At 35.9% G+C, this 22023-nt stretch overlaps 3 protein-coding genes across 4 annotated transcripts in view; 1 reads left to right on the top strand and 2 right to left on the bottom strand.

Moving 5' to 3' along the window:
- LOC107586982 (spindle assembly abnormal protein 6 homolog) overlaps positions 1-1068 on the top strand; it is a 5716-nt gene extending 4648 nt beyond the window's left edge. The window contains exons 10-12 of the mRNA XM_016274564.1: positions 5-79; positions 240-477; positions 1061-1068. Of these exons, the coding sequence (XP_016130050.1) occupies positions 5-79; positions 240-477; positions 1061-1068 (321 nt within the window). The remainder of the gene's footprint in view (positions 1-4; positions 80-239; positions 478-1060) is intronic.
- Positions 1069-1315: 247 nt separating this feature from the next.
- LOC107586930 (hippocampus abundant transcript 1 protein) lies at positions 1316-12912 on the bottom strand. Its single transcript, XM_016274494.1, has 12 exons — positions 12641-12912; positions 10700-10795; positions 10458-10520; positions 10252-10379; positions 9089-9203; positions 8785-9003; positions 7244-7357; positions 7041-7112; positions 6833-6945; positions 6563-6660; positions 6329-6483; positions 1316-1762 (listed from the first exon to the last, which is right to left on the bottom strand). The coding sequence occupies exons 1-12, from the start codon at positions 12716-12718 to the stop codon at positions 1556-1558; spliced, it is 1458 nt and encodes a 485-aa protein (XP_016129980.1). The 5' UTR covers positions 12719-12912; the 3' UTR covers positions 1316-1555.
- Positions 12913-14938: 2026 nt separating this feature from the next.
- LOC107586929 (protein ABHD14A) lies at positions 14939-21694 on the bottom strand. 2 transcript variants are annotated; one of them, XR_001609411.1, is made up of 6 exons: positions 21492-21694; positions 20854-21128; positions 17787-17902; positions 17454-17689; positions 16383-17363; positions 14939-16028 (listed from the first exon to the last, which is right to left on the bottom strand). XR_001609411.1 is itself a non-coding variant. In XM_016274493.1 (5 exons), the coding sequence occupies exons 2-5, from the start codon at positions 21123-21125 to the stop codon at positions 17181-17183; spliced, it is 807 nt and encodes a 268-aa protein (XP_016129979.1). In that variant the 5' UTR covers positions 21126-21128; positions 21492-21694; the 3' UTR covers positions 14939-17180. The 2 variants fall into 2 exon arrangements, 1 of the variants encoding a protein (XP_016129979.1); XM_016274493.1 differs by having other exon boundaries at positions 14939-17363.
- Between the last annotated feature and the right edge of the window lie 329 nt (positions 21695-22023).

The raw sequence follows: 22023 nt of genomic DNA, 5'->3' as shown, positions 1-22023 counted from the left end.
CTCTCGGAAGCAGGAAACTTTAGGAATGTTCGAGACTGCTGCCGCTGGTCTGAGAACAGGAAGTGTTCCTCACAATATGGTAATGAACTGCTGTCACTTAAAGTCTAGCATAAAATCCGCCAAGCAGGTTGTTGTCTGTAGATGTAGCAGGAAATCAAGCAGTAACTATCAGTTTGATTCTTTACGTGTGAGATTGGACTGGTCTTTTGAAATGATGTAGCTGTTCTTGTCTTCTCTAGCTTGATAGCAAAGGTTTCCCCTCGTCTTTGGGACATGGTTTCCCCATCACCTCTACAATAAACTCCAAATATCCTCTTCCTCTGTCCTGTGTGAGCTCAGGACCTCGCTCTGTCCTGTCAGCACACAATCAGACGTCTGGACCAAAGGCAGGCCTCATCTCCTCCTCTTTTCTCTTATGCCATCTTTGTTTCCCTACATTTATTAGGTTTTTTTATTATTATGTTCTCTGCTCACACTGTACACAATTCTTTCTGATTTGTTTTTCCAAACCTAAGCACAATATGTCCAAAAATTACTTCTTTTTTTTTTTTTTTTTTTTTTTTTATTTTTTTTTTAATTTTTTTGTGCTTGTGCTTGGATTGATTCGATTTGTAGTGTTTTATTTACCGCAGTTGCTATAATAACATTTTTGGCACTTAACCATAGTATTCTAGACAGTCGATTGTGGCAGGAGCAGATGGTTTTGGCTGCTCATGTCGATTATGAAGTCTCGCTCTGGTGCTGAACAATGATGATTAATACATGTAGCGCCCCAAAAATCTGCTTGAGAAAATATTTTAGACTGAATTTCCAAAAAAAAAAAAATTTTTGGAAATGTGCATTTGTGAAAAATTTACATTTTACCATAATTTTCTGAAAATATAAAAAATAACAATAAAAAATGTAAAATTTTCCAAAAAATAAAAATGGTGAAAAAATAAAAAAAAATTACATTTTCCAAATTTTATTACATTACTATAATGTTGTGAAAATATATTAAAAAATGTTTGTGTTTTTGTATGTTTTATAAAAATACAATTTTTATAACATCTTTCACCAGTTTTGTGAAAATATTAAACATTTTCCCCCAAATTTGTATTTTAAAAAAAATAATTTTGTGAAAATATCCCCTACACATATTTTCCAAAAGTAGTTATAACATTTTCAACACATTTTTATGAAAATATTACTTTTTTTTTATTTTTTCAAAAAACAAAACAAAAACAATTTTAATGTGTTCACCATAATTTTGTGAAAACATCCCATTTTCCCCCTCGAAATTTTCCCCAAAATTTTATTAAACATTTTCCCGGGACGCCCAGTCTTAATCATGGAGACTTTCCTTTCTGTCTGTAATTTCCATTAACCTTAATTATCAAGTTCATAAGTTTCATATTAAACGAAACTCTGCAGAAAGGTAGAGCTCTAGGTGCAAGACTGACCGTGCCTCCGACATAGCTTTACGTTTCAATAAATGACAACAGCCTCCATGCGCAGTTCGTTCCTCAATGGGGAATAGGGGGCGTGGCCAATTCAGCCACATCGAAACTCCCAATCATACGTGAAACACCTGTAGGAGAGGCTCTTTGGCCTCTCCGGGAGGGTGGGGACTGTGCGGGTGGCCGTGGGGTGACGTGTGCTTCTTCCAGCTGCCCGCACGAGCGCCCATATGGGGGTGTTCAGGAATGAAAAGTGCCACCAGGAGCGCCAGCAGCACAGAACATGCGCCGAAGAGGAACGGCGGTCCCGGGATTATTGCACTCTGTAAGGGGATCACATGACACGGGAACACGATTAACACAAAAGTCAAAAACCTTTCCAAAAACTACAGTCTACAGTGAAGGCCTATTTAGAAACAAATTTTCAAAACTAAACTATACGCAATTACTTTTTAAAAAGCATCTCTATAAACTCTTTCAACCTACTGAAAAAACATTGTAGTGTGATAATTCATTAATTTTTACATACAGAGGCTAGACTGAGTTTTGAATTGCTTGGATACCAAAAATTCTGGAATTTTACCAACAATTTACACACATTAGATCTGTTTGAATTCTAGCGTATATTTTTAAGAATGATTTAAATTAATTCTGCCTGGAATTGTTTTACAAGCAATTAAAAACTTGGTACCGAACACTTACAAACTTTTTCACCGAATAAAAAAGTTCTGCAATTTTACAAACATTTTACAAAAATTGGTTCTCAGTTGAAATTTTTACAAATATTTTTACGAACAAATAAACTCATCTTGCTTAAATTTTTGCAAATAGTTTTAAACTAATCAAGTTTACTCTGCTTCCACTTAAGAATTGTTTTACAAGCAATTTACAAATTGGTACCAAAAAATTCCTTCAGGTTTTTTTTTTTCTTTTTCCACAAAACAAAAATTCTCCAATTTTACGTAGTATGGATACAAATTGGTTCTGCTCAATTTCTTAAGAATGCTTCTACGAACAATTCCCAACATTCTCGTTCAGCTTAAATTCCTGCAAATAGTTTTATTACCTATTTAAATTTACACTGTGCTTTGATTTCTTAAGAATTGTTCTACGAGCAATTTACAAATTCTGCAATTTTCTAAAGTTTACACAAACTGGTTCTTTTCTAAGATTTTTTACGAATAGATCTATGAACAATTACCAAAAAAAAACTCATTCTGTTCGAATTCTTGCAAATAGTTTGAAATATATTCTACTAGACTTTTAAATTTTTTTTATAATTTTATGGACAATTTACACAAATTGTATTTACTCATTCTTACGAACAGTTCTACAAACAATTAACAACAAACTTACTCTGCTTAAATTCTAGCAAGTGGTTTTGCGAACGATTTAAAAAATTGTTTCTGCTTGGCTTGCAAAGGCTAGGTTGAGTTTTTTTCAATCAAAAAATTATGCAATGTCATGAAAAATCTTCGCAAATATTTTATACTTCAATGTTTACTGGCATCGGCTTTCAGCATTAACAAAACTTTAGTGTCTATTATTAAAAACTAATTTATCCATTAAAACAAACCTAAATTGTCAGTAAACAGCAATCAGCATGGTTCCGTTAAATTCAACAACGTGCGGTGACTTACCTGTTGGTGGTGATCATGGTGATGCGTTACATCCGGTTCTTTCTCTGGAACTTGGTCCAACTCGACATGAAAGATGTAGAAGATGAAACCATAGAGAGCCGGACCCAAACCGTTACACAGCCCACGGATTCCCGTAATCATACCCTGACCCACACCTACAGAAACAAGAGCTTTACAGTCAGCCTTAAAGAATAACCCTGCATCTGTAACATCATATAACTCAGGAAAACCAACCTTGTTGATCGGGATCAGCTGTGCGGGAAATCAGGGCGCTAACAGCAGGGAAAGTGATACTAGACATGGCGGCAACAGCTCCAGCTGCCCACATCATCCTGGAGATCGGAAACGATGCGTTGGACATTTCATTAGTAAAGACTCATTAGCTGTTACATTTTTCTTAAAGCTACAGTTCAACCAAATTTTTTTTTTTTTTATATTCCTGTTTTTAATTTTTCTCTTTATTTTGATCAATTTTAGAAATGAAAACCTAGGCTTTCGGTCTTACCAAGGCTCCGATCCGAACCCGTACCAGGCGAGTTGCAGAATCTGAAATCCCAGTCCCAGCAAAATTGTGTTCTTGTTCCCGATGGAACGCATTAGTAAACTTAATACTACAGTCTGTAGATGGAAAAAGCCACAATTGACATACTCCACATTAAAAACTAATGACGTAACATCCTTTATTAGTTTGTATTTAACAGGAAAATACTGACCTGTGCAACAATAGACAGCAATCCTAGGACAGCGATGAAAGCTGCGACACTTTCAGGTGAAAATCCCATTATCTGCATAAGAGGATAAAACAAATCTTTACGGTCCCGTTTGCTAACAGGATTTCGATAAACCAGACTTGACCCAGTAAACACAATTAATTAAACAGCGAGTTAAAGATTAACCACAGAGATAAATGCCATACCTGTTGCAGATAGAGGAAGAAGCTGGAGTATTGCCCAGCCTCAGGCAGATACGACAGGAACACTGTTATACAGATGAGCAGAACCGTCGAGTCCTGGCCTACTTTCCTCAAAGACTGCAGAGAGAAAGATACTGACATCTATAACCAAGCTGTGTGTGAATGTAACACTCGTCTTGATTTAACAACAGCTCTATGAACAGTTCTGTTTCAATCTTGCAAATAGTTTTACGACTTTATTCTGTTTTGACTTCTCAGGAAATGTTTTATTTCACCAAACAATTCTTTCAGATATGAAACTTTTTTCAGAGAATAAAACCTCAGCAATTTTACAATCTTGTTACTCGTATCAATGGTCCTATGAAAAATTAGCTGAGCGGAACCAATGAGTCTTGACCCATCCAACTGTAGAGAAAATCTGTGTTCATATAAGACTTTTTTAAATGCATCAATTTTTTAAATGTACACAGAATTTCTCATATTTTTTCATCTAACACATTTAGCATTTAAAATTATTCTTAAGAATTTCGTAACACTGTCAAAGTAATCTTTTAAAATGCAATGTATTTAAAAATACTGGTTTTAGTTTTTAATTTATTTAGAAATTTCTACTATTTTAGTATCAGTCATTTATTAGATCATTGCTCAATAAAATATAATAACATAAAAAATTGCATTGGTTAGAATTTTACTATACACACATCTCTATTTATACAAATATTGCACACAATGTGCTGTAATAATGCAGTTTGAGATGAAAAAATCAATTATTAGTCATTAAATTTATATTTTAAAAAATTATAAACTTGACTACACTATTAATAAATATTTTAGATATATAAATTAATACAAAATTGAACAACTAAAGGTTATACAATTGCAAAATAGACATTTACACAAGACATTAGCACATAAAAATTACTTAGATTATAATAATTAGAATTAAATTAGATTATAATAAAATATTATCAGTATATAAATAATATTAAAAGAGAAGCATTTCACGACAAATACATTCAGATATCCTTGCAAACTTTAACATTAAAATGAAAAATTCTATATATGTTTATGTTATTAGAAGATTTTAAAAAATCATAAAAACCCTAAAAGGTACATACACATGCTTTACTAACGCTATCTGAGATCTTTCGCATCGCATTCGTTTATGTGCTTTGAGCCCACATGCGCAACAGCAAACCTTAAAATGTGACTTCTAAGTTTGGCAGGACTGCATTAACCAATCAAAACCAAGAATAATCTCGTGGGAGGAACTCTTTAGAACAAACCACGTGTGAAAACAGCCTTATATGACATTCGTCCAGAAAACTCCATTATGCTGTCGAGGGGAAATGGGCGTTAAAACGCTTCTCTACCGAAAACCACACAGGATATGAGCAAAGTGGCATCTTCTGTTTTTAAAATGCACATTTCCAGCCAACACTCACGCTCAAGTTACTATATTTGCAATGCAGTTAATTTGATAAAACCGATTATTTGGTAGATTATTCATTTTAAACGAGCTCAAAAAGGTTAAATCTACAAGTTTACTCTGCTTCCACTTAAGAATTGTTTTACAAGCAATTTACAAATTGGTACCAAAAAATTCCTTCAGGTTTTTTTTTTTCTTTTTCCACAAAACAAAAATTCTCCAATTTTACGTAGTATGGATACAAATTGGTTCTGCTCAATTTCTTAAGAATGCTTCTACGAACAATTCCCAACATTCTCGTTCAGCTTAAATTCCTGCAAATAGTTTTATTACCTATTTAAATTTACACTGTGCTTTGATTTCTTAAGAATTGTTCTACGAGCAATTTACAAATTCTGCAATTTTCTAAAGTTTACACAAACTGGTTCTTTTCTAAGATTTTTTACGAATAGATCTATGAACAATTACCAAAAAAAAACTCATTCTGTTCGAATTCTTGCAAATAGTTTGAAATATATTCTACTAGACTTTTAAATTTTTTTTATAATTTTATGGACAATTTACACAAATTGTATTTACTCATTCTTACGAACAGTTCTACAAACAATTAACAACAAACTTACTCTGCTTAAATTCTAGCAAGTGGTTTTGCGAACGATTTAAAAAATTGTTTCTGCTTGGCTTGCAAAGGCTAGGTTGAGTTTTTTTCAATCAAAAAATTATGCAATGTCATGAAAAATCTTCGCAAATATTTTATACTTCAATGTTTACTGGCATCGGCTTTCAGCATTAACAAAACTTTAGTGTCTATTATTAAAAACTAATTTATCCATTAAAACAAACCTAAATTGTCAGTAAACAGCAATCAGCATGGTTCCGTTAAATTCAACAACGTGCGGTGACTTACCTGTTGGTGGTGATCATGGTGATGCGTTACATCCGGTTCTTTCTCTGGAACTTGGTCCAACTCGACATGAAAGATGTAGAAGATGAAACCATAGAGAGCCGGACCCAAACCGTTACACAGCCCACGGATTCCCGTAATCATACCCTGACCCACACCTACAGAAACAAGAGCTTTACAGTCAGCCTTAAAGAATAACCCTGCATCTGTAACATCATATAACTCAGGAAAACCAACCTTGTTGATCGGGATCAGCTGTGCGGGAAATCAGGGCGCTAACAGCAGGGAAAGTGATACTAGACATGGCGGCAACAGCTCCAGCTGCCCACATCATCCTGGAGATCGGAAACGATGCGTTGGACATTTCATTAGTAAAGACTCATTAGCTGTTACATTATTCTTAAAGCTACAGTTCAACCAAATTTTTTTTTTTTAATATTCCTGTTTTTAATTTTTCTCTTTATTTTGATCAATTTTAGAAATGAAAACCTAGGCTTTCGGTCTTACCAAGGCTCCGATCCGAACCCGTACCAGGCGAGTTGCAGAATCTGAAATCCCAGTCCCAGCAAAATTGTGTTCTTGTTCCCGATGGAACGCATTAGTAAACTTAATACTACAGTCTGTAGATGGAAAAAGCCACAATTGACATACTCCACATTAAAAACTAATGACGTAACATCCTTTATTAGTTTGTATTTAACAGGAAAATACTGACCTGTGCAACAATAGACAGCAATCCTAGGACAGCGATGAAAGCTGCGACACTTTCAGGTGAAAATCCCATTATCTGCATAAGAGGATAAAACAAATCTTTACGGTCCCGTTTGCTAACAGGATTTCGATAAACCAGACTTGACCCAGTAAACACAATTAATTAAACAGCGAGTTAAAGATTAACCACAGAGATAAATGCCATACCTGTTGCAGATAGAGGAAGAAGCTGGAGTATTGCCCAGCCTCAGGCAGATACGACAGGAACACTGTTATACAGATGAGCAGAACCGTCGAGTCCTGGCCTACTTTCCTCAAAGACTGCAGAGAGAAAGATACTGACATCTATAACCAAGCTGTGTGTGAATGTAACACTCGTCTTGATTTAACAACAGCTCTATGAACAGTTCTGTTTCAATCTTGCAAATAGTTTTACGACTTTATTCTGTTTTGACTTCTCAGGAAATGTTTTATTTCACCAAACAATTCTTTCAGATATGAAACTTTTTTCAGAGAATAAAACCTCAGCAATTTTACAATCTTGTTACTCGTATCAATGGTCCTATGAAAAATTAGCTGAGCGGAACCAATGAGTCTTGACCCATCCAACTGTAGAGAAAATCTGTGTTCATATAAGACTTTTTTAAATGCATCAATTTTTTAAATGTACACAGAATTTCTCATATTTTTTCATCTAACACATTTAGCATTTAAAATTATTCTTAAGAATTTCGTAACACTGTCAAAGTAATCTTTTAAAATGCAATGTATTTAAAAATACTGGTTTTAGTTTTTAATTTATTTAGAAATTTCTACTATTTTAGTATCAGTCATTTATTAGATCATTGCTCAATAAAATATAATAACATAAAAAATTGCATTGGTTAGAATTTTACTATACACACATCTCTATTTATACAAATATTGCACACAATGTGCTGTAATAATGCAGTTTGAGATGAAAAAATCAATTATTAGTCATTAAATTTATATTTTAAAAAATTATAAACTTGACTACACTATTAATAAATATTTTAGGTATATAAATTAATACAAAATTGAACAACTAAAGGTTATACAATTGCAAAATAGACATTTACACAAGACATTAGCACATAAAAATTACTTAGATTATAATAATTAGAATTAAATTAGATTATAATAAAATATTATCAGTATATAAATAATATTAAAAGAGAAGCATTTCACGACAAATACATTCAGATATCCTTGCAAACTTTAACATTAAAATGAAAAATTCTATATATGTTTATGTTATTAGAAGATTTTAAAAAATCATAAAAACCCTAAAAGGTACATACACATGCTTTACTAACGCTATCTGAGATCTTTCGCATCGCATTCGTTTATGTGCTTTGAGCCCACATGCGCAACAGCAAACCTTAAAATGTGACTTCTAAGTTTGGCAGGACTGCATTAACCAATCAAAACCAAGAATAATCTCGTGGGAGGAACTCTTTAGAACAAACCACGTGTGAAAACAGCCTTATATGACATTCGTCCAGAAAACTCCATTATGCTGTCGAGGGGAAATGGGCGTTAAAACGCTTCTCTACCGAAAACCACACAGGATATGAGCAAAGTGGCATCTTCTGTTTTTAAAATGCACATTTCCAGCCAACACTCACGCTCAAGTTACTATATTTGCAATGCAGTTAATTTGATAAAACCGATTATTTGGTAGATTATTCATTTTAAACGAGCTCAAAAAGGTTAAATCTACTTACAGCGAAGGGGTCTGCTTGTTCCCATGAGATTGGGGCGCCCCAGGACGCCGGTCTCATCTTTTCCGGCAGCGATTCGGGCACGGCCACCAGGATAAAGCAGATGTCCAGCATAGCGATGGCCGAAGCTAGAACTACTACCAGACTGTCTCCATACACCTGACTCAGATACGCGCCGATGGCTGGGCTGATCACCAGACTCGCCGCAAACGTGGCCGACACCTTTTGGAGGAAGAACAGAGACGTTAATACAAAACAAAGCAGCAAAAAGAGAGATGATGACGACGTGTTGATGGGTTAGACGTACCATGCCGTAAGCCATAATGCGCTCATGCTCTTGGGTGATGTCGGCAACATAGGCGAAAATAACTGAGAAGGTAACGGCAAACACTCCAGATACAGAGATAACGGCAAAGTACCACCTGAAACACAACATGCATGTGATTCAAGATGTGCATGTGTATTACAAAATAGAAACAAACCGATATATCGGTGAGACTGATATTTGGGATTTTTGAGATGATCTGTATCAGCTTCTAATCAATATTATAATCAGTATATTATATAACAATAACTATTTTTTTTATTTTGGTTTAGATTTATTTAATTGTAATTTTATTTTGACACTAGACAGAAAATAATACGAAAAATACTTAAACTTATTTAAACTTTAAACTTATTTTTATTAAGAAAAAAAACAAATAATACATTTTTAAAAATTAAGATTAATTAAAATGATAAATTAAATATTAGGTTAATATTAAATTAAATACTAAAATTACAAAAAATTAAAATAATGAAATTAAAAAATAAAACAATTGAAATATTTTGAAATGACAAAAGCACGCAACTAAACTATTAATATTTCAAACTGTAAATGCAGAAAACAAAATACAAACTAAACTAAATAAAAAAATAAATAAATAAAACTCATAACTTGTGTACATATTTAAATTAAATAAAGTTATGAATAAATTAAGATAAAAACAAAACATAACTGTTTAAAATATAAGATGAATTATAAAAATAATAATATTAAAAACAAAAATAAAATAATGACAAAAAAAATCTATTAAATTAAAATATTTAACCTACATTTATATATTAAAAACTAATCCAAAAAAATGACAAACGCATGTAATTACTCTACTAAAAAGCTGAGACTGAAAATATAAAAATTAAAGCCAATTCAAAGTATTAATAAACATTATAATAGTATATAAATAATACTAAATAAACACTTTTTTCAGGGCATTCAAAAGATGCATTTCATGATAAATACATTCAGACATCCAAATCACGTAAACTTAAACATTAAATTAAAAATTTAATTTAAAAACAAAATAAAACTTACATTAAATTAAAATTACGTTTCTTTTCAATTGAAATTTCAGATTCTAAATTTCATGAAAATAAATCTACATAATCTTTTATTTTGTGTCCAAAAAAAAAAAAAAAGAAACAATGTACCATGGGCTGATCTTCAATAAAGGAATTGGTGCACATGTGAAGAACACGGTGAGTAAAAGAAACGACTTCCTTCCCCACACGTCTGACAGAGCACCAATCAGAGGAGCGCTTAAAAACGACAGCAGGCCCTGCGAACGAAAACACGGCGTTAATGAATCATGAACTGGATTATCAGGACATAAACATTATGATGTTACAGATGATACCTTGACCCCCTGAACCAAGCCGTTCATGAGAAACGTGTGTTTCGGGAATGTTTCATGAAGAGCCTGCAGACACATGAGACACAAAACAGCATTGGTTATGACGCCCATGCAAGGGTATCTCGAACTGCATGATCATATCACACAATATAACAACAGAGGCATACAATGGGTTTCTAACACCCGTAACATGAAATAAACACGAGATAATATCTCGATTTAACACAAAAACAACCACAACTTACTCCCAAAGTAGGTGCAGTCAGCAAACCCCAAGCGAAGAACTCCAGAAATATGACGATGACGGCATGATAAACACTGGGGGAGCCAAAGCCTTGAGGCTGGAGAGAGAAGAGCCAGAGACGTCAACCACGGTGAAGAAACAAACCAGTATTATTACACATCCTTTAAAGCTTTGTTTTGGTTTTGACACCGAGATGACATGATCAAGGGCCAAGTTTACCAAATAAGCCAGGTTTATTTAAGTTAGTCTGACTTATCGTCAATTGATGTGGTTCAAAATAAGTCAGACTAACTGAAATAAGCCTGGATTGTTTGGTAAACTTGTTTTATGGAACAGCCCCAAGGACTGTTTGAGGCCTAATCTATCCAAATAGAGCATTAGATGTTTTCGTGACCTTTTCATGCACCTGTTTTTTGAGTGCCGACCACTGCAGATTCTGGCTTATTTTGTGCTGCAGGCAAGATAAAACACACCCAAAGAGGAACCCGGGGAACTAGGTTCAAATTCAGCCCTATTACAACCTACAATGACAGCCAGTGAGCAGGACATTTGATAACATGTCTGCTTCTGTCATGGGAAAAAGCCAGTCGCTTCTGTTGAGAAGATGAAAATTTAAAGCAAATGATCTGCGATTCAATGGGACTTGACCTCATTTACAAATGGGAGGAGCTTATTTGAGTTTAAAGCATTTTAGACAAATTACTGACCATTATAATATTGATTATCAATGGTTTATTTGTAAAGAAATGGCTGTTTTGAGGCAGAATTGTTATTGTTAATGGAAACTATAAAAAAATAGTTTTCAGTAATCGAAATAGAGATAAAATAAGTCAAATGACATGAAAAACTTAAACGGAAATTCAACCGAAGTAAAATAAGCTGAAGTACTAAAATAACTCAAACTAAAGAGAAATAAAAATAAATTAAAGCTAAACAAATGTATATATAAACATAAAAAAACAAGATAAATGTGACAAAAGCACATAAACAAAAATTAAAAATATTGCCTTGGCAATTAACTGAAATACGATGAAGTACGAAAAGTGAAATAAAGCTAAATAGAAATGTAAAAATAGCTAAAGCACATAACTCAATTACTAAAACTTAAAAAATTTGAAATGTTGCATTGAGGACTAACTGAAATATAATACAAAAATGACTAAAGCTGAACATTTGACACAAAAACTATTAAAAATGACAAAAGCACAGAACAAAATTACTACAAATACTACGTACTGAATTTTAAACGTAAAAGCTAATTCAACAAATTAATAAATATAAAGTATATAACACTGTTTTCAGGACATTCAAGAGGTACATTTCATGACAAATTCATTCAGATATCCAAACCTTGCAAACTTAGACATGATTATTATGAGTTGTCTGACAGACTATATACTCAAATCACAGATATGAAGTTTGGAAACTACTGCAGTATAATGATAACATAAGATGATAATAACATTGTACTTTGATATTTATCACGGTACTGGTTTACTACCATAAACAAAGGTAAAACTAGGTTTAGCAATACTAATAAATGTTTATACTGTTTTGTTTGAACGTCACCATAATAGTAAAGTAAGTTATATAAATATTTAAAGTTTTTCTCTATGCGTTTTGTATGATTACAAACAGGAGAATTTATTATATTTACAGCCATGAGTAATAACAGCTTTAAACCTATCTAATGTGTCATCAAACCCCCTGTGCATTAATAAAACCACCTATATTTTTCAGATTGATGTACTGATGTGATTTATTGCTCATTACAGGAAGTAAATGCTGATGTTTACAGCCTTGAATGTCAGTTACACTCTTCAAATGTGTGCTCGCTTCAAACATTAACATAATACTTCTGTATACGTCTATTTAAGACTTAAGCCTTCTTATCTGAGATGTTTTTGAGTGTTTGTTGTGTTTGAATCCAGCAGGCACTCACCGTTCCTCCATCCTTGATGATTATCTTCTTCGCCAGTAACAAACTGCGATTCACTCGCTTCTTCTTTTTCTGGGTCATATTATCATCCTAGCTCTTCACACTAGGTTAAAATCGGCTTCGTTTTCACGCAAACGCATATGTGTGGACGTGGAGTGGGACACAGAGGAGGGAAGAGGGGGGATTTTCAGAAATTTCGGGCTGTTTTCCGTCCACTCAGTTTCGCATCATGTACACAGCAGCCATCTTCCCGAAGAGAGACGCACGGTGTGCGTCATGACGTCAGCATCATTCGATTCCGCCTGGCCACGCCCACACACGCGTTTAGAGTTATTAAAATACCTTCTTGCTTTTTCCAGTATTCTTAAAAAGTAAAGTGTACTAAAGTCTATATTTATTATATAAGCATTTCCATGTTAACTTTTCTTTTTCCTATAGCTTTTTAAACTTGATTTGATCATTTCTCTTTTTTATTTTCTTTGAAGTTCACAGAAATGAATCTATGATAATAAAAATACTATAATTATAATAATTATACCACTATTACATGTGTGTATATATAGCTAAAAGTCTGGAGGTAAATAAATGTAACCAATTTTTACAAATGTATCATCTTTTATTGCAAAACAACATTACAACATTTTGTCAAACTTTGATTATTGCCTTAATCTTTTAAACAATTGAGAGGATAGTGATAAAATTACATTTTATAAAAATGCCTGTCAATTTCAGCAAGTCAAGAACAAATTTATACTCACATGCATTATGTATTAGGTATGTTACGGTCTCTGACAGACAACATGACAGACAACCACTCAGACTGCCATTTTCTGCTTTAGTCAAAACATCCGTTAGTGTGGGATTTCCATGCAGTGCGTGTACTCCCTGGACCCCTGCTTCTCAAAAGTTCAGCTGTGTATTGTGCACATTATTTTGACATTGACAGACATCAATGTCATAATATTCATATGATGTGGATTTGAAAATTGTTAGGTAATAAATAATCATTTATCTATTATCTGGCCAGTATTCAGTGAAGTGATTGATGCCTGCGAGTGTTATGTTAAAGGGGTCATATGATGCGATTTCAAGTTTTCCTTTCTCTTTGGAGTGTTACAAGCTGTTGGTGCATAAAGAAGATCTGTAAAGTTGCAAAGACTAAAGTCTCAAATCCAAAGAGATATTCTTTATAAAAGTTAAGAGTCAGCTACGCGTACCTAAAACGGCTGGTTCTAACACACCCCCACATATCTACCTCACTATGTGGGAAGATTTGCATAACGCCGCCCAAATGTTCACGCAAAGAAAGAAGGCGTAACTTTTATTCTCGCTGTAGTATTGTTGCTGCCGGATCGGCTTTCACCGTGGACGAAGCGGCGTCCAGTCCGGGGTCGTCACATGTGGTTGCCGCAAGCCCACCAGCCGCTCCTTCGTCGAATCCGCCGCCACTGCTCACTCTAGCCCGCCGGCCATTCCTCACTTTATCCCCCGGCCTCTGCTCACTCAAGGCCGCCGTGTGTGACCCTATTTTTCATTGTGAAAGCGAAACTACTTTGTTTGGTCTTCCAAAAATGGACACGACTAGAAATCAGTGGTTAAGTTGTATTTAACATAAAAAAGACAGTACAAGTAATTATAATCCATAATTATGTCCCCACTGGATGCAACAAATGCCTCGTTTCTAATGGGTTTTCATGTTTTTGAATCATTGCTCCGGCCTGACACGGCATCATCACAGTATGGTAAGGGGCGTAACATTTCCGTCACACGCTTGAGGTATTCGGCCAATCACAACGCACTGGATAGCTGGCCAATCACAGCACACCTCGCTTTTCAGACCGATGAGCTTTGTAAAAATCTACGCGTTTCAGAAAGGCGAGGCATAAACATTTCATTACACCAAATACACAAAATAATGTTCTTTTTAGCAGCATCATATGACCCCTTTAATGTTTTTGTTCTAATATTCCAACGTTTTTGACAGACAAGATATCATGTGTGAGGGCAAAGTAATTTAGATTTTTTTGGGCATTATAAAACATGATGGAGGTGTTTGGACTCGTAAGTTCTGCTGTGTATTGTGCACATTCTTTTTTGACAGACATCAATGTCCTGATATTCATATGATGTGGATTTGAAAACAGATGGATTGTTAGGTAATACTCATTTATTTATTATCTGGCTAGTATTCAGTAAAGTGATTGAAATGCTTTTTGCATAGTTCATTATACTTATTTTACACAATTTTTTGGTTGTAACTTGATGTCCCTTGTGGTGTATGTCCATTAAATCACAAATGCAAAACATTAATGAACTTTATTTTGCATTGAACAAAAGCATGTTTTATGACTCTGCAGTACCATGCACACCAGAATCTGAATTCAGTCCCAATGACAGATCCCTTCAGGTTGAAGATTTGTGATGTTGGAAATATTTACAGGGCAGAGGTGCCTCACAGTCTTCTAAAACATATTCATATTTACAACCTATAAACAAACAAAACAACAGACCACAGCACATAAATACCACACACATTAGAGTTTCTGTCATGTAGAAGCTTTAAGAAATAAATAATAAATATGTAATGAACACCTCCATTTTCAGGTGTGGTAATGTAATGAACACTTTTTTTTCTCTGCAGTCTCAGGAAATTTTCTATTTATTGCAAGAAATAATCTACTGCCAGTATGAGTCTGACAACTACTAATAATGAAAAACTGAATTTACAGGCATGACAGTCGTCCAATACTGCAACTTATCTCTCTTATTCTTGCACTTCTAAAACCATGTGTTGAGCCATTCACACATTGACATGCTACATTATGCATGTATGTGCCAACTGCTGGTGTGAACACTCTGCATGATTTCACATGATGATACGGCAAACCAATACATGCCAAAAATGAGAAATGCCGTTTCCTTCTCTGAGATGTTCTTGTAGGATTGATGAATTCAGTTACATGTCAAGTGTATCCGAGGGTTATGACAGTCATGACACTGATTTTTGACATTATGTGACTCTTGTTGTTAACAGAAAACCATGACAATCGTATTAGAAAAACAACCCTCATAGAGGAAACTATGAATTTTGTATTATAGGAACAGCAAAGACCAAAAAACATGGCACCTGTGTTACAAGAACAATCATCAGAATGGAAACCATGGCAACTATGTTATTGAAAGCAACTGTCAGACTAGAAACCATGGCAATTGTGTTAAATGTGCATCCCTCAGTAAGAAAGCCATGGCAACTGAATTACAGGAACGTGCTTCAGACTGTAAACCATAGCAACAGCATTACAGAATAACTCTCAGACTGGAAACCATGGCAATTGTGTTACAGGAACATCCCTCAGAAAGAAAACCATGGCAAATTAGTTACAGAACAACTCTCAGAATGGAAACTATGTTACAGGTAAATGTGTCAGATCAGAAACCATGGCAACAGCATTATGGAATAACTCAGATTGGAAACCATGGCAATTATGTTACACTAACATCCCTAGCAACCGAATTACAGAGCAACTCTCAGAAAGGAAACCATGGAAACTATGTTACAGGAAAATTTGTCAGACCTGAAACCAGCATTATGGAATATCTCTCAGATTGGAAATCATGACAATTGTGTTACAGGAACATCCCTGTCAACAGCGTTATAGAACAACTCTTAGAAAGGAAACCATGGCAACTATATTACAGAACATCTATCAGGCCAGAAACCATGGCAACAGCATTATGGAATAACTCTCATATTGGAAACCATGGCAATTGTGTTACAGGAACATCCCTGGCAACAGAGTTACAGAACAACTCTCAGAAAGAAAACCATTGTAATTATGTTACAGGAACATCTGTCAGACCAGAAACCATGGCAACAGCGTTACAGAACATCCCTCAGACTGCAAACCGTGGCAATTGTGTTACAGGAACATCCCTGGCAACAGCGTTACAGAACAACTCTCTAAAAGGATATCATGGCAACAGCGTTACGGAATAACTCTTAGACCAGAAACCATGGCAACAGCGTTATACAGAACAACCCTCAGACTGGAAACCATGGCAATTGTGTTACAGGAACATCCCTGGCAACAGCGTTACAGAACAACTCTCAAAAAAGTATCCATGGCTATTGTGTGGTTACAGGAACATTCCTCAGACTGGAAATCCTGGGAACAGCATTACAGAACAACCCTCAGCCTGGAAAATGTAACAACGTTCAGACGGGCCATTACATGCAACAGTGTCAAAACTGATAAAAGGATGTTTACAATTTACAAAAGAAGCGTTACTATAGTAACTCTGCAGAAGTTTTGTTAGTTTGATGTATTATAATATCTCATCTCTTGATGGTGCACGCAGGGAACTTATAAGGAGTGAGCAGATGTGGATGGCTGATAGAACGTTCAGGTGTGTGTTACGTCTCAGGACTGGTTTTACAGCTACACCGCAGTCCTGTTCATAATTTTCTTGTCTTTTTCTTCACGCAGTCTCTTCAAAGTCTTTTTCACATGTTTGTTTGACCCATTCTCACTCTCTCTGTCCCTCATTCGAGTTTGCTTAGGAAGTCGAGCAGAGCACGGTGGAACTCGCGGGGTTTGTCCATGTAACAGGCATGTCGCGCTCCTGCCAACTTCACCACGGTGTGATGAGGCAGCTGAATCAGGTTCTTATGGGATTGGGCGCCCAGATTGGTGTCTAACTCTCCATATATGACCAGTGTAGGAGTCTGTCATACAGATGAGAAGTGAGAATTAAAACTGAGCATTAAAATCAAGGAATTCTTAAGTGTGAGAAGAATCGAAAAGAAATATGACACCTGGATGTCGCGGTACTGCTGTGGGGTGATGCCGCGGGTACCCACGGGGGCGATGGGCACAAAGCCGTGCAGCTGGGCGCTGTGTTTCTGGAGGAATGGCAGGGCGTAATGACCGCTCATAGACGGGCTCAGTAACACCGGTGCTCGCACGCCCAGAGACTCCAGAAAACGCTTCAGCAGGTCCACGCGGCTCTGATCCGACTTTACCGACTCTGAGTCCGGAGAATTCCCAAAACCTGACAAGAAACAAGACGATTTAGTGATCTGCTTTACATGTTTTGAACATATAAAAATCAGCATTTTAAGAACATTAATAAAGTGAATTATAAGTACCGGGCAGGTCGAGAGCGAGGGCCTGGTACCCATTGGAAGCCAGCAGGCTGAGGGTGCCCAACTCCTCCCAAGTTTTAGAGGTGAAGGCCTGACCATGAAGAAGCACCAACTGCAGCCTGATGGAGAGGAAAAAGTTGCTGAATCTGTACAGTTATATAAGAATAGGTCATAATACTTGTATGCAGAATTTTGTAAGTTCAAAAATTACCATAGTTACCATAGTTTTCATTAAAACTGTCTATCTGTTCATCTACCCATCAAAACTTTCAAGCAACCAGCCAAAATTCCACAGCAACATTCAGAACACCTTAGTCACTGCCTAGCAACCAGCCAGAATGCACTAATACTAATAATTTTCACAGGCGAAATCCAGTCAGTGCGAATCCACACAGTTGGGAATTTCGTGTGAGGGCGAAAGGTCTACTTCTGCAAAATTACTAAAGTAAATTGATTCTGCGAGCGAAAGCAAGGTTTCTCGGAGAAACGCAATATTTTGCAAGAAAACACAAAAGTATCTTGCAAGAGAACACAATATTTTGCAAGAGAAGCCAAAAGTAACAAGCAAAAGCAAGGTTTCTCATTAAACACAACATTAAACGAGAGAATGAAAAAGTTGTGCGAGAAAAAGGGCCCGAGTTTCTCGGGGAAAAACTATATTTTGAGAGAAACGAAAAGTTTTACAAGAAAACGCAAAAGTTTATCTGTGAACACAATATTTTGCAAGAGAACACAAAAGTTCTGCAAGTAAGCGCAAAGTTTCCTGGGGAAACACGATATTTGGCGAGAGAATGAAAAAGTTGTGCAAGCGAAAGCAAAGTTTCTTGGGAAAATGCAATATTTTGCGAGAAAACAAAAGCTTTGCAAGTGAATGCAAAGTTTCTCAGGGTTAGACAATATTTGCAGGTTTTTGCAAGGTTGTGCAAGCGAAGGCAACATTTCCAGGGAAACGCAATATTTTGCGAGAGAATGCAAAGTTTCTCTGTGAACACGATATTTTACAAGAAAAGGCAAAAGATTTGCACGCGAATGCAAAGTTTCTTCGAAATGCAATATTTTGCAAGAGAACGCAAAAGTTCTGCAAGCGAATGCAAGGTTAAATCTTTCTAAATCAATATGGGATGGGATATAATTGTGGATATGGGATATAATTGTGCAGAGAAATTAGTAAATGATTATTCGATCATTTTAAAATGTAGGCTATAATGTTGTATTTTCCCTTACAACATTTTACCAAGTTTTACTACAAATAAAACCAAAAAACATTGTTAATATTTAAACCATTGTAACCACAAATTAAAGGGTTAGTTCACCCAAAAATGAAAATTCTGTCATTAATTACTCACCCTCATGTCGTTCTAAACCTGCAAGACCTTCATCTTCGAAACACAAACTAAGACATTTTTGATGAAATCCGAGAGCTTTCTGACCCTGCATAGACAGCAACGCAACTGAAATGTTTCCAGAACCACAAACGTAGTAAAGACATTGATAAAACAGTTCATGTGACATCAGTGGTTCAACTTCAATTTTGCAAAGCTACAAGAATACGTTTTGTGCGCAAAGAAAACAAAAATATCAGAAATAACTCGGGTTTCATCAAAAATATCTTAATTTGTGTTCTAAAGATGAACAAGGTCTTACGGGTTTGGAACGACATGAGGGTGAGTAATTAATGACAGAATTTTCATGTTTGGGTGAACTAACCCTTTAACCATGGTTTTGCAATACTACCTAGGGCTGCACAATTAATCGAACGCGATTGTCATGCGCATTTTGTTAGTAATGCCGGTTCTGTAATCAGCAGTAAATCATCATCACGTGCTTTCAGATGTAGCAGCATTTACTACACATAGCTGTAGTTCACTGACAAGTTATGCAAAAAAAAATAATTCGCAGACGATTTTATTGCACGATTCTGAAATCGAAGAAATCGTTCGCGATAATGACCGCTGTTTGCATAGCTTCTCAGTGAACTACGGCTCTGTGAAGTAAATGCTGCTCCATCTGAACGCATGTGAAAATACCACATTTAATAACATATTTTTACTCCAAACTCACTTCATAACGTCAGTCGAGTGTTTGAAATAAATCCTTCTGTGAGATGATGTGGCCTCTTACACAGAATAAGGCACGCAACATATTTCATAGTATTTAAGCAGTGATAAAGGCATTGCATTATAAATACTTTATTTGAATGAAAATTATAATAATTAGAACTCAGATAAACTGTATATTGCCATCGTGTGTTTATTAGTCACGTTGAATCAATGAAAGCAGTTGAATCTTCTGTTTATTCAGCGATAGGCATTTTCTGGGTTTCTTCTGCAAGGCGTATTTGGCCTTTGGATGGAGATAAAAAAAAAATAAAAAAAGTGACGTGACATGTGGCCAAGTATGGTGACCCATACTCAGAATTAGTGCTCTGCATTTACCCATCCAAAGCGCACACACACAGCAGTGAACACACACACACCGTGAACACACACCCGGAGCAGTGGGCAGCCTTTTATGCTGCGGCACCCGGGGAGCAGTTGGGGGTTCGGTGCCTTGCTCAAGGGCACCTCAGTCGTGGTATTGAAGGTAGAGAGAGCGCTGTACATTCACTCCCTAACCTTTGGGTTACGAGTCCGACTCTCTAACCATTAGGCCACAACTTCCCACTTCCCATTTACTGCTGATCACAGAACCGTGCTTCACTGAAAGATATGCATGACAAACGCAGCTTCTGTCGAATCGCAATCTCGATTCCATTTCGATTTATCGTGCAGCCCTAATACTACACATAGTGGTATTTGTAGTAATACTGTGGTCATACAAATGGTATTCAATATGCCAAAAAAACATGGTTACTACACTTTTACTACAATAAAACTATGGTTAATTATTGTAAGGGCTGGTACAATGCCTTTCCCCTAGACGTAAATTCGATTTTTAATCAGATTTAATTCTATACAGCTTTATGATGTAAATTTGGAACGTGCCAATAATGCGCCAAAACTGATGTCTATCTATTCCCAATACAGTCATTATATAATGGAATCAAACTCAAATTACGAAGTAACCTGACCTGGGCACTATCTGTCGCCCAGCGCTGTCCACAGGCAGAGCCTCCCTGAAGAAGAGCGGCGGGTCCCCGGGCAGCTGTCCAGTCCTGACCGTGATGTTGACGCTGTTTGGCGGCGGAGGAGGAGGAGAGGCGGCGATCAGGCCCATCCGCTGCTGCACCTCCAGAGACGGCTCCATGCTCCCCTGCCTCATGGAGGGCAGCAGCAGATACAGCAGCACTGTGGCCAGCAACACCAGCCCCAAAACCACCAGACGGTTGCGGAAGAAATTCATAATCTGCGTGAAAACCCATTCAATTACAGCACATAAAACATTCACACTCGGGTTAACAAACTGACACAATGAACAACCATTAATCACAGGCAGCAGATTAAACCCCCAGACTCCATTTTAACCCGGTGGCATTTAAAAAAACAACAAAAAAAAACGAAAATATCTAAAATGTATGATTGATTACTTAAATACTTGCACATTAAAACAAACTATGCATAATTTAAATTTTTAGTTGATGCATAAAAGTCTAAATAACATCTAAATAGCGTCGCTAAAATAAAGTGCGCAGACGTGCTGCTTGTAGCTGCAACCAAGATGCCGATAAACGCGAAAACATGACAGCTATGTCGTGCATTTTGTACTTACCTAAAAAGTATACGAAATCCTGTAAATATTCAATAATCGATGACTGTCTGAAAGTTTGGGACTGATCATAATTCGCATGTAGTGGCAGTAGCGCAGCGTTAACGCGTCACACACAATAACAGTTCCGTGTGGAAACGGGTGAACGTGCGCGATGGTTCCGATTCTTTTGAGTCGCGCTCATTCCTGTGGTTGTAAGGTTGTCCTTTCTTGGAAATCTTTTAGAATTGTTGCGAAATTATATCTCATCATAATAAGACATGTTACAACACATTTGGAAATCCACCGAGCCTCTGAAGAAACATGGTGATGAAAGAAAAAAGAGAATTGAGGAACAATTATATTTCAGTATTTCGTTCTCAAGCAAAAACTTTTGTGCGTGAATGGAGAGTTTTTCAGGGAAATATTCTCAGGTGACACAATTTTTTTGTGAACAAATGCTAATGTTTTTTTGGGAAACGATATCTATCTATCTATCTATCTATCTATCTATCTATCTATCTATCTATCTATCTATCTATCTATCTATCTATCT

This window comes from Sinocyclocheilus grahami, unplaced genomic scaffold, assembly GCF_001515645.1.
Source record: "Sinocyclocheilus grahami isolate Dianchi unplaced genomic scaffold, SAMN03320097.WGS_v1.1 scaffold87.1, whole genome shotgun sequence".
NCBI lineage: Eukaryota > Metazoa > Chordata > Actinopteri > Cypriniformes > Cyprinidae > Sinocyclocheilus > Sinocyclocheilus grahami.
The sequence above is the reverse complement of the archived record's forward strand: the minus strand, read 5'-3'. Positions and strand labels throughout refer to the sequence as shown.